This window comes from Grampus griseus (genome assembly GCF_964374135.1).
Source record: "Grampus griseus genome assembly, chromosome: 3".
Lineage (NCBI taxonomy): Eukaryota > Metazoa > Chordata > Mammalia > Artiodactyla > Delphinidae > Grampus > Grampus griseus.
In genome coordinates, this window is record NC_139019.1 from 156,073,478 (window position 1) to 156,086,480 (window position 13,003).

Consider the following 13,003-nt stretch of genomic DNA (forward strand, 5'->3'; position numbering starts at 1 on the left):
CCAAGCTATCAGTGGACTTTTAGAGCTTCTGCCATGATAGAGTTGTGCTCATTCATTTGTTGAATGAAGTGAGTTGGAGATGATCTCTGTGGTCCCTCCAGCCCTGACATCATTTTGTCGTGATGACAAAATTCTCATGCTTAATATGGCAGCTTTCTTTTAGGTTTGTCCTAATTTCAGGTATTAGTAATTAGCAGAGCTGGTAGACTGGACTGATTTGTAGTACTGAGTAACAGGGGTTGATTGGCACATACGCATATCTGGGAAGTTTGGGTCAGCCCTTGCTACTGTGATTAAGAGAAGTTCTAGAGTGTACTTGGGAAGTACTTCAATCTGATTAACATAGGAGTTAAATTTATTTCTCTTATAATGGAATCAAGTTGTTTGGCACTTTAATTTTGTGTACACTAGGCACATTCTTCCTTCTTTCTTTCTCCTCTTTTTCACTGTCATGTTTGTTTTTGTGGCCAGGTGCTGTCTATAGCCAACTCTGATCAGGTGGTGAAAACTAATGAGACCAAATAACAGATTCTGGGTATGGTGATGTTTTAGCAGTCGTTAAAGAAATGGAATCAAGAGTAGACTCTTCACATTCCTAATAGATGAGCTGAGTTAGTTCTGTAGATACTTTGTAGTATTCACAATGATTGTAATAACACCTATAGCATATATTAGGTGCCAAGTACTCTTCTAAGCACCTTTCACATTATCAGTTCAGTTAAGCCTTACAGCTGCAGTGTGGGATAGGTACAATTATTATCCCATTGACAGATCAGGAAGTGGAGGCAGCGGGGCTGAGTAGCCAGGGGTCACACACAGATGAGTGGGAATACCTGCCGTTGTCCATATGAAAGGTTTGTGCTGTAGTCTTCCAGCTGTGCTGCTACCTAAGGCAGTGATTTCAGATGTTTTTGAAATTGTAATGCCCAGCTGAAATTTAGTTTTGGTATATCTTTCATATGTACATTTATTATTAATTTTTAATAAAATCTTATATTATTACTAAATATTTAGTAAATCCTTCATTGAAGTATTAATGAAGAAAAGTGAACAAATCATAAGAACTGAAAATGCACAAATCTTGAATTATCAGAAAATTAATACACCCAGGGCAAGAAATAGAACATTACCAGCACCACAGAGTCAAGGCCTCCTTTCTCCCCAGTTATAACCACCATTCTGACTCCTGTTTCTGAACTTTTCATGTACTTATTTTTAAAATGAATTAAAGTTTGGGGAAAGTTTTAATTCCCGTAAGTCAAATAAAAACATCCTAGGGTGTTATGAATCAATAGAGTTGATTTGTAGAGTTTGCTTCCTAAATATTTAGCTTAATAGAGATTCTCGTATGAAGAACCCATACCCAAAGTAGAATGATCTTTGTGTTGCACATCACTGTTGGGGATTGTGAAGGGTCTGAGACTTTATTGCGGGTTGAAGAGTGAGCCTGCCATAGTTTTGTAGATGTGGCAGAAGAGAGGAGGCCCTCTGTCAGAAAGGGCCTGTTATGCATGGCACAGCAGGATTCATGTGTGCATCTGTTCCCCTTGCCCCCTACATTCTGAGGGCACAGGTGGATGCTGCATATACCATGGGTTTGTGTCACAGCTTATGAGGGGGCTGCTAGCAAATCTGTCCAACACTTGCCTCCAAGGGGACACTGACCTATTATCCTGGTCAGGAAACAGATCTTCTTTCAACCAGAAGGGAGACACTGTCCACAGTTACAAGGAAGATAGCCTGGGACAGTTTTTGGTACATAAAATTTTATGTCAGTTTTTGACATAAAATGTGGAGAAGCACCGTGAAGAATTGCCTCCATAATGTCCATACCTTGTATGTGCAGTATTTAATTAAGCAGTAGGATGAGACCAGCCTGAGCATTGACCTCAGCTATGCTGAGAGTCACAGATGGACAGATACCATAAACCACGAGTGTCTGTTCCATTTATTCAGTCACAGAGTGTTTCCTGAGTTAGGATTATGAATAAAATATGGTCATTGCCCTTTGAGAGCTTGCAGTCAAATAACAAGTGGTCATCCTACCATTTAACAGGTACAGTAAGTGTGCGTAAGTTCCATACAGCCCCACAAGGGAGAGAGAGGGTGGGAGCGGCCGAGGGCTGGATGGGGCCTCTCTTACTGTGGAAAGAAAATTGCAGTGGCAGTGGGGGGGTAGTTTGGAGTACCAGAGGCAGGAGACCAATTAGACTGCCACTGTAGTCCACTTAAGACTTCCTTACATTCCGTATCATGCCTACAACCCTATGAGCTTTGGGGTTTTGTTTACATTAACATATTTCATATTTGATGATACATTGCCTAATCTCAGATCACTTTGTTTCTTCATAATTAGGAATCTCAATTCAATTCATGTTCTTCAGGTGCAGGTACTGCCTTTTTCTTTTGCTGTCCAGGCTTGTGCTGCTTGATGTGGCGTCTATACAGTAATTACATTGAAGAGTCTGAGTCTTTAGAATATAACTCAATGAGGAAATTTATAGAATTCCAGTGGACTCTAAGCTCCATGAACCAAGGACTATGTCATTGTTGTTTCTTTTGTACTTGCAGCCCAGCATGGCATGGTGGGGGCTTAAAACTTGTTAACCAAATGCAGAGAATCCCTGTACCATTCTGTAAAAGTCCACACGTTTCAACATTTTTAGGGATAATATTATGTCTTCTCCTGTTTTTATAAGTGAAATCATGTAATAATTAAACTCGTGTGTGTGTGTGTGCGTGCACGTGCGCGTGCGTGTGTGCATGCGAGAGAGAGAACGAGGATTTGAGGAAGGAGGGAAGGAAGGAAAGAAAGAAGGAAAGAAGGAGGAGAAAGGAAAGAAGAAACGCCATATTACAGGTGGACCTCTAATTGGAAGAGCATTGGACTAGGCATTACCCTGCCTAGTTCTAGCCATGTTAATATCATGAACTTGTGGTTTGACCTTGTACAAAGTCCTCATCTTTTCTTGGCCTTATATTCTTTATCTGTACAATGAGAAGGTTGGACTAAGTGTTCTACAAGGGTTGTTTCAAATCTGTCATTCATAACTTTAAAATGCATCCACAGGGAATTCCATGGCAGTCCAGTGGTTAGGACTCCACACTCTCACTGCCGAGGGCCTGGGTTCAGTCCCTGGTCGGAGAACTAAGATCACACAAGCCGTGCAGCGTGTCAAAAAAAAAATGCATTGATAAGTGCAAATGGTGAATAGTACACCTATGTTATGTATAACTATATATAAAATATATACATATAATTATATAATTATGTAGAACCCTATAAAATTAGTTGGGATTACAAGAATGGAGAAGGTTGTCTGTAAGATTATTTTCTAAGTAAATTTATAAAACTAAGTAAATTTATAAAAATTTCAAAAGGAGAATGTTAGTTTGGAAACTTGTAGAGTGTGTAGTTGATAGGGGTCATCACAGCTGATGGTGTTCCTATGAAGAATCCTTGGGTGGTCTTTTCCAGTGATTTTCTTCTTTTGGTCACATCAGCTGTGGACCCTGGTCCCAATGTGGGTGCTCTGGTGAGTGAAGAGACCCTGGGGACCTTGATGCTTTGGGTCAAGCACAAGTCTGGCCCCAGCCCTTACCTCTCTGCTGAGTAGGGCAAGGTCTTCATCCTGCCTATCACAGGTGGTGTGAGAGTCCTTGCTAGGTGAGGACTTGGCCATGTGCTGGAGTCTCCAGTGTGCTTGGAATCCAGACCATATCCTTGCTGTCAGTGTCCTAGTATCTCTAGTCCAAGTGTGATGTCCTATTTTAGGCTCATCTATCCACTAATTTGTCCCCCTCTCCTTCAGAGGCAGAGTGACCTTGGCCGTAGTACAAACCGACCTAGGAACCAGATGAGCAGAGACATCTGCGTCCACACCTGGCCATGCTCCTATTATTTAGAACTTGAGAAGCAATGGGTCCCTGGAAAACTTTCATTAACTTCTCTCTCACTAAAATTTATGACTGATAAAACTAGAGAAATTCTTGTCAACTTTCCTCTTTCTAGTATAATTGAGATCAAGAAAGAAGCTTCTTATTTTATCTTCAGTTCTATTACCATCCTGGAAAAGGACCACAACAAGCACTGGTTCAGTTCCTTGCAGCCTAGTCGAAATGTCGTTTTCAGCATCATCGAGCATTTCTGGAGAGAGATGCTGTTGTCCCAGTCAGGAGCTGCTGTTGAGGAATCATCCACCCCCATGACCAAGGGGAAGGAGTTGACTGGTCTGATGGCCTGTACCCAGAAGCGTCTGGAAGACACAGCCAGAGTCCTTCACCATCAGGGCGAGCAGCTTGACAGTATCTCGAGAGGCCTGGACAAGATGGAATCTGACCTGGATGTGGCTGACAGGTAAACAAACACTGTAATCATAACCTGACCTTTGGATGGCTGAGGTATGGTATCTTTTCCATCATCCCATATTTATTACACATTCAGCCTTCTGAAAACACATGCTGTGCCCCTGTTGTGGACAGTTACACTGGGCTGACTGCTGTGGGCGTGCAAGTAATGAGGGCCAGCGTTCGCTAAGTGTGCAGTATGTGCCAAGGACAGTTTTAAGTGTTGAAGGGGGATTACCTCACTGAATCAGCAGACAAGTCAAGAAGAGTGTGTTGTTCTTCATTTTACCCATGGGGAAACTGAGGCTGAGAGGCCGGGTAATTTGTTCAAGATCACACACACTAAGTTCGTTAGTGTAGTTTATCTTAATTTCTTTACCATAGCTGTAGAGCAGCAAGGTTTGAGCCAAAGCATTTTGGCTTCAGAAGCTACCATCTTAGCCACTGCACTAGCCACTCTCAAACCTTCAGTCTTGGGGGCCACTCCATCCACCTTAAAAACTGAGGACCCAAAGAACTTTTGTTGATGTGGGTTATATATACCGATATGTACCATATTTTTTTAAAACTAAGAAATTAAATAATTATTTATTTAAAAAGTACAATGATAAATCCATGACCTAGTAACATAAATAACATTTTTTTAATGAAAAATAACTTTTATAAAGCAAAACGTGTAGTGAGAAGAGTGGCACTGTTTCAGATTTTTGTACCTCTCTTTAAAATAAAGCTTAGCAGAAAACAGCTGGATTCTCATGCCTGCTTCTGCAGTCAGTCTGCTGTGATTATCACAGGTCACATGGTCTCTGGAAACTCCACTCTACACTCATGAGAGAATGAGAGTAAAAAGCCAAATAGCCAAATAGTGTTGTGGTATTGTATGAGGTGACTTTGACCTCCCAGACTCCTTTGGAGGGTCTCAAAGACCACACTTTGAGAAGCGCTGCACTGACTATAAGACATATAAGGTAAGTCAGGGATCTTAGAGTCTAGTAGGAATAACCTCTCCCCCATGTCTGGAATGGTTGCTTGAGAGCTCAGGATGAGGTGGCAGCCTCTCAGTGATGGGCCCTGAATGTGGGCCCCCTGTCTCCGACCAGGGCTGCATGGCTGCTGTTCGTGAGACCCCTTGCCTCTGAGTGACCCCACTCTGCAGTTACCACCTGTTGCTATTTCTAAGCACTATGTGGTAAAGGGCATCGTGCTAGAGCTACAGGGAACAGGGCCCTGCATCTTATTCTTAGAGGGGGTGCTTATGGTGGTTGAGATGTAAGATCACCAGACCTTTGTGAGTTTTCCTCATGGGAACATGGCTAGACATTTTTCCACCCTCCCTTGCAGTTTGGGGTTTATATGACTGAGTTGTGGCAGAAGTGATGTAGGTCACTTGCAGGCCTAGTCTCTAAAAGCCCTGTTACCCAATCTCTAGTACTGTCTTCCCCTTTACCTGCTGGAATCCTCCAGGACTCGAAGGCCCTAGGACAGAAACATTAGTTAGACAGAGTTTAGGGCCTCAAATGGCTTCCCAGAGCAGAACGCTGACCCCAACCCTCAATTGGGCTACAGTGTGAACAGGAAATAATCCTCTATTGGGGCTAGGCCCTTAAGATTTCGGGAGTTGTTATAGCAGTCAGCCCTCGCAGAATAACACAACATTCCTGTAGGAAATTGAGACACCTATTAAATATCTTCAATACGTAACAGGACATAGAGACCAGAGATTTAGAAGAATGTTCATTTGCACTGGAAATCAAAGAAATGCACACTAAAATAATGGAAATCTAGGTTTTAATGATCAAATTAGTAACAATTAAAAGTAAGAATACACAATACCAACTGAGGATAGTGAATAAGCATTTTCATACACTGCTTATTAGGAATGACAATTGGTATAATCCTTTTGGAGAACAATTGGGTGGTTTGTAAATCTTCTTTTGACAAACAACAAAGTGAAAGGATGAACCTGAGGCTGGGAGAAAGTATTTGTGATACCTACCCATATCCCAACAAAGGATTAATACCCAGCTAGTTAAAGGCAAAATGAGAAAAAGGCAATTCAGCAGAAAAGTTAGTAAAGGCCGTTGACTGGAGTTTAGGCTAAGAAGCTCCTATAACAGAGATCCAAAAATATTGTGGTTGAAATAAGTTAGACCTCCATATAATGATCCAGAGAAGGTAGTTATCCCAGGCAGATGGAAAGCTCTGCTTTAGGCCTTCACCTCTGGCTGCATGTTGGCTAGAAGGTCTCCTGTCTTATCACATGGCACCATCACTACATCAAAAGTTGCTGGTATCACTCATTCGCAGCCAATGGGAAAGGGGAACAAAGAGGGAGGCCAGGGAACACAGCCTTGTCTTTAAGAAGGTGACCCCAAAGTTGCACATATTACTTCTGCTCATATCCTACTGGTAGGACTTAATCTCATAGTTACACCTAGGAACAAAGAAGCGGGGTAGTTGTGAGAGATTACTCAGGCATTCCATTATGGAAGGAAGAACAGGAAAATGGACACTAGGCATCATTAGTTGTCTCTGCCACAGTGTCTCACAAATGAGAAATCCCAAAAGACCAATGAAAAGGGAGTTTAGCATCCCTAGTGATTAGGGAAAGGTAAATTAAACCAACACATGTATTAGTTGGGTAGCACCAGCTGTTGGTTAAGATGTGGGGTGATAAGAACTCTAATGTTTTTGTCAATAACATGAAATGGTTCAGCCACTTAGGAGAGCAGTTGTCAATACCTAGTGAAGCCAGAGGTGCACAGACCCCATGACTGTGACCTTGCTCTTTCAGATGTGTATCTTAGGGAAACATTGGCACTTGTGCACAGCATGTGTGGACATGAACTTTCATTAAAGGATTGTGGATGGAAGCGAGCGATTGCAGTCAGTTGCTTCTCAAGGGGGATTGGGTATATAAGCTATGTTTTAGTCACAAAATAGACTAATTCTTTCATGGTAACTGTTATATGTTAGATCTATACATATCAGCTTGAATAAATCCCAAAGCAGTATTAAAAAAACAAAGCAAGTTGCAGAGAGATGTGTACAGCAGGATACCATTTATAAGGCTTTTTTTTTTTTTTTTTTTTTTTTTTTGTGGTACGCGGGCCTCTCACTTTTGTGGCCTCTCCCGTTGCGGAGCACAGGCTCCAGACACGCAGGCTCAGCAGCCATGGCTCACGGGCCCAGCCGCTCCGCGGCATGTGGGATCTTCCCGGACCGGGGCACGAACCCGTGTCCCCTGCATTGGCAGGTGGACTCTCAACCACTGCGCCACCAGGGAAGCCCTATAAGGTTTTTTTTTTTAATATGCCAAATAATACTATAGGAAAAACATTGAGTTAAAATATGAAAACCTGAACAGGAAGGGTGCATGCAGGGCACCATACTGTGTAGCTCTGTGGTTATTTATCCAGAGAGCAGCTGACTGGTGTTCCTGGAGTGGTCTTGGGGTTCATGATGCTCTTCGGCGTGGGTCCTTTCAAGCCGATTGTGGTAGGCCCTCAGTGAGCTCTCTAATTTGTCCATCAGAGCTGGGGAAATTTCCTGTATTATTTCTTTGATAATTTTTCCCCCTCAGTTTTTAAAATGTGTTCCTTTTGGAACTTCTCCTTTTTTTGTTATCTGACTTCCTGAACTGATCTTCTAATATTGTTCTCATTTTTCATTCTCCTCATCCTTTTGTTCTGCTTTTATTTCTTGAATTTTATCTTCCTACCTTCTATTTCTGTTATCATGTTTGTAATTTCTAAGACTTATTTTTTGTTTTCCAATGTTCCTTTTGAATAGCAGCCTATTATTGTTCATGGACGCCCTATTCTCTTATCTCTTGGGTTGTTATGGATAGCCTTGTCTTAGTATGTTATGTCTTGTATGGGAAGGCCTGGGTGGACTGTGAAATTTTTGGTTCTGCTGAAAAGGGCTGTGGTCACAGTGTTTGAGAGCAGTGCTCTGTGGTCTGAGAATATCTGGTCTCTCTTCCCATGACAGTCCTAGATTTATGCAGTTACCGTGTTTTCAGTAGTCTTCACAAAATGTGGTCTCTTCTCTTTCTCTCTCTCTCTCTCTCTCTCTCTCTCTCTCTCTGTTTCTCTGTCCCTATGTCCCTCCTCCCCTCTCTGTCTCCCTTTCTATCTCCCTGGCCCCCTCCCTCTTTCTCTTTCTGTACTGAAGGGTGAGTTTTATGAATTCTAAGGTTTTTGGAATCTCTAATCTGATTAGATTTAAAGCGACTAATAACTCTTATTTCAAGTGGTATAGAAGGCACTGATGATGTGGCAATGGTGATATGTAAAATAATCATCATGGGATACTCGTAATCAAATATTTTAAAAAGGCTCTGAGTGACCATGTATTTGATACCTAATAACATTTTTGTCAAGCTAATGAGTAATGAGATTGGCTGGCTGCTCTAACTCTACTGGACAAAGTGTGGAAAGGAAAGGATGAGTTCAGAGTGCCCAATAATGACCTGAACATTTCTATATCTGCCTTGAAAGAAAACCTTAGGTCCCGTAGCTGCAGCACTGAGATTTCTGAAATTCAGATCCGGAGTGTCATCCTGTAAGTGACTAAATTACAATGTAAATTGAAATCTCAAATTTGCATGGTGTCTGCTGTTAAACTGAGGGTATTGATAGGGGAGAAATGGGATCCTGAAAATTGGAATGTAGACATATGGGAAGATCCTGATGAAACTGAGAAAATAGAACCCCTAAATTCTGATGAGTCTTCTTTGCCAGGAGAAGCAGCCCTTCCTCCCCTATCTGAGGTGATTAACCACACTTTGCCTGAGGAAGCTGTAATGGCCTCCCCCGAGATAATTGCTTTGCAAGACGGTGCAGATTTCTTTCAAGACCCACCCCCACCACCCCCCTTTGCTTCCAGGTATATTGTTAGAGTTAAGTCTCAGCACAGCCCAGAAGATGAGGCATAAAGTGTGGCCCATGAAGAGGTGCACTGCACTCTGAAAGAACTACATGATTTTTCCAATTTATCCAGACAGAAATCCTGTGGGAATGGATATCTTGGGTGTGGGGTGATGGTGAGAGGAATATGAAGTTGGATGGGGCTGACTTTACTGAAATGGACCCACTAAGCAGAGATCCTGGATTTGGTACCATGGCTCGAGGAGTTAGAAAGGCTCTAACAGTTTGGTTGGTTGGCTGAGATGTGGACTAAAAGGTGGCTTACTCTAAATGGAGTCTGAAATGTCAGAACTGCCTTGGTATACTCCAGAGGAAGGATCCAAGACTGAGGAAGATTGGAATGGTAGAATAGATTTATTATGTGAGATCTCCTCACCCATCCTGGCAGGGTCCAAGAAGACACACTTTTTACCATGACTGTGAGAAATAAATTTTTAAGGGGAGCCCCAGCATCCTTGAGCTGTATGGTTGCTCTTCTCTGTAGGCCAGAAATTACAGTGGGAAGTGGCTGGGATCTGAGCTGGGAAGCCACTGAGCTGGGATCCTTAAATGCAGCAGGGATAATTGGATCCTGGGGTGGCAGGGCTAAGTGGTAAGCACTTAATCACCAAAGACAATTGGGGTTGGTTACCATAATGGACAGCAGAGTCAAAGCAGCAATCAGAATAGTCTGACTCCCAGAGACCTATGGCATTAGCTAGTTGTTCATGTGCCCCTAGAAGAGAAATAGTTGGGCAGTCTGCTCAATTCTTACTTGATCTGTTAAGCAGAAGAGTTCTAGGTCATGTGAACAAGCATCTAACCTGAATTTAAAAAAAAAAGTCACGGCTCCTTAATTGATTTCTAGATTTGACCCGGTTTACACACCCAGAACACCTTGAATGACGGGGAAGGTGGGTCCCCTTGTGGAAGGACCTCAGTATGCTACCAAATTTTGTACTGTTAATCTTTCTCCCAGCCTTTCCCAGAGAGACATACAGCATTTTACCAGGGTGACTGTGCATTGGGGAAAAGGAAATCAGATTTTTCAGGGACTACTGGACACTGGCTCCAAACTGACACTGATTCTAGGAGACCCAGAACATCACTGTGGCTCACCTAGGGGCTTATGGAGGTCGTGATCAGTAGAGTTTTAGCTCAGGTTCATCTCACAGTGAGATGGCCCCTGAACCCATCCTATGGTAATTTTTCCTAGTTCTGGAGTATATAATTGGAATAGACATACTCAGTAACTGGCAGAATCCCCACACTGGTTCCCTGACCTCTGGAATGAGAGAGATTCTGGTGGGAAAGACCAAGTAAAAGTCACTAGAACTGCTTCTACCTAGAAAAATAGTATACCAAAAGCAATTTTGCATTCCTGGAGGGATTATAGAGATTAGTACCACCTTCAAGGACTTGAAGGATGCATGGATAGTGAGTCCTACCCCATCTCCATTCAGCTCACCTATTTGTGCAGAAAAAAGATGGATCTTTCAGGACAGTGGATTATCTTAAACTTAACCAGGTGGTGACTATAATTGCAGTTGCTATTCCAGATGTAGTTTTACTGCTTGAGCAAATTAACACATCCTCTGGTACCTGGTATGCAGCACCTGCTCTGGTAAATGCTTTTTTTCCATCCCTGTTAGTAAAGACCACCAGAAGCAGTTTCTATCAGCTCACAAGGCCAGCAATACACCTTCACTGTCCTACTTCAGGGGTATACCAACTTTTCAGCCCTATGTCATAATATAGTTCACAAAGATCTTGATGCCTTTCTCTTCCACAAGATAGCATGCTATTAATGCTGATTGGACTGAGTAAGAAGTAGCAACTACTCTAGACTCATAAGACATTTGCATGTCAGAGGATGGGAAATCTGACAAATTCAAGGGCCTTCTACTTCAGTGAAATTTTTAGAAGTCCAATGGTGTATGGCTCATTGGAGTATCTCTTCTATGGTGAAGGTTAAGTTGTTGCATCTGGCTCTTCCTACAACCAGAAAGGAGGCACAATGCTTCTTAGTGTTTTGGAAGCAACATATTCCTCATTTGGGTGTGTTACTCTGGCACATTTACCAAGTGACTCGAAAGCTGCTAGTTTTGAGTAGGGCCTAGAGCAAGAGAAGGCTCTGAAACAGGTCCAGATTGCCACAGAGCTGCTCTGTCACTTGGTCCATATGATCCAGTGGTATATGATGGGTCAGTGGCAGATAGGGGTGCTCTTTGGAGCCTTTTGCAGTCCTCTGTAGGGAATCACAGTGCTCACCCTTAGGATTTTGGAGCAAAGCCCTGCTATCCTCTGCAGATAACTACTTTCCTTTTGAGAAACAGTTCTTGGCCTGCTACTAGGCCTTAGTTGAGACTGAACACTTTGGACTTTTCAGCTTCCAGAACTGTAAGAAATATTTGTTGCTTAAGCTACCCAGTCTGTGGCAGCCCAAGCTGACTGATAATACTCTGGAAATCTAATTCTCCTATGCCTCAGGGGTTGCTGGGTTTTGCTTGCTGAGGGTTGGAACTGACTTTTTGTGACTTTTCCAAATTATTTTTTCAAAGTGTGTATTCCTTGTTAAGTGTGGTCACTGAATTTCCGAAGAAGGAAAAAGTAAATAGGTCTTGTTTCTCTCAATTCCCTCCTGGCTGGGAAGCCACTTCAGCTCATGGTGGTAGAAAACTCTATGCCAACCTCTCAGCAATCAGAAGCCCCAATCAGACTCACAGTCCCAGTTTTTGGAGGAAAGGTCTTTATTGCCCACCCTGGCTTCAACAGGCCATACTAAGAATACTTGCGGCTGTCCCACAGCTGCCAGTTATGGATTTGTGGGATGGGGGTTGGTAGCTGCTACTGCTTGAAAGCAGAAGTTGATTGAAATTTATTGGTCTCTCCATCAAACTCACTGCTGGATGCTGCAGATGTTCTACTTGACCTAGAGTTCCAAAATAGTTGCTTCAGACAGTTCTGCCAGTTCCTTCATTTTGCTGGAGGGACAGATTCCTGCAGCTTCCTATTCCACCATCTTCCCTGCTGCCACTAACTGTATGGCTTTCATGAATAGATGCTGCCCTTCATGTACCATTTCATTCTGGGGCAGATTTCATGGAGGTTTGCTGTTTTTCTGTATTTAGCAGTTTTCAAGGTAATGACTTTGTTTTTTATCCTCAAAAGACGTTCAGTTATTATTTTTAAAATCCTTTTGAATCCCTGGATTTAAAAATATTTGAGTTTCAATCCGTTGCAATTAGTATCTTATTGATCTTTAAACTTCCATCTTTGAGCATGTTGTGACATTTTTAATCCAATAATTTAGCAAGGAGTAATGTCTAGGATTGTAAACCTTAAATTATATAATATCATGGGTTCCTGGACAGTTCCTGTGACCATTTTTTACACTTTAAATATAACTGTGTTGGGTGAATGGGCAGACAAATACCAGGTAAAGTCCACATTACAGAGCAGAAGCAAGGGGTGGCGCAGAACGTCAGAGTGACTGGAGCAAGTCTTGTCAGTGAGGTTGGCATCCAGAGGCTTTATTTGCAGCTGCCTCTTGGGAGGGAGTTAAGAGCCCTGGTTCCCTAATGCTCATTCAACAGCCATGCCATTCTTTAATCAGATCTTCACCACTTCCTCACATTCTGTGGTAAAATAAGGACTACATAGTGAATTTTTAGAAAACAAAGTTTATTTACATATATTAAAATTCTGGATTAGACACTTCCTACTTTTTGGTATTATGTATGTCA

At 42.3% G+C, this 13,003-nt stretch overlaps 1 protein-coding gene across 1 annotated transcript in view; it reads left to right on the forward strand.

Annotated features, from left to right (window-relative positions):
• The window catches only part of SNAP47 (synaptosome associated protein 47), a 60,408-nt gene that overhangs the window by 6,710 nt on the left and 40,695 nt on the right, over window positions 1–13,003 (forward strand). The window contains exon 2 of the mRNA XM_082651383.1: window positions 3,813–4,357. Coding sequence (XP_082507509.1) covers window positions 3,858–4,357 — 500 coding nt within the window. The 5' untranslated portion in view covers window positions 3,813–3,857. The remainder of the gene's footprint in view (window positions 1–3,812; window positions 4,358–13,003) is intronic.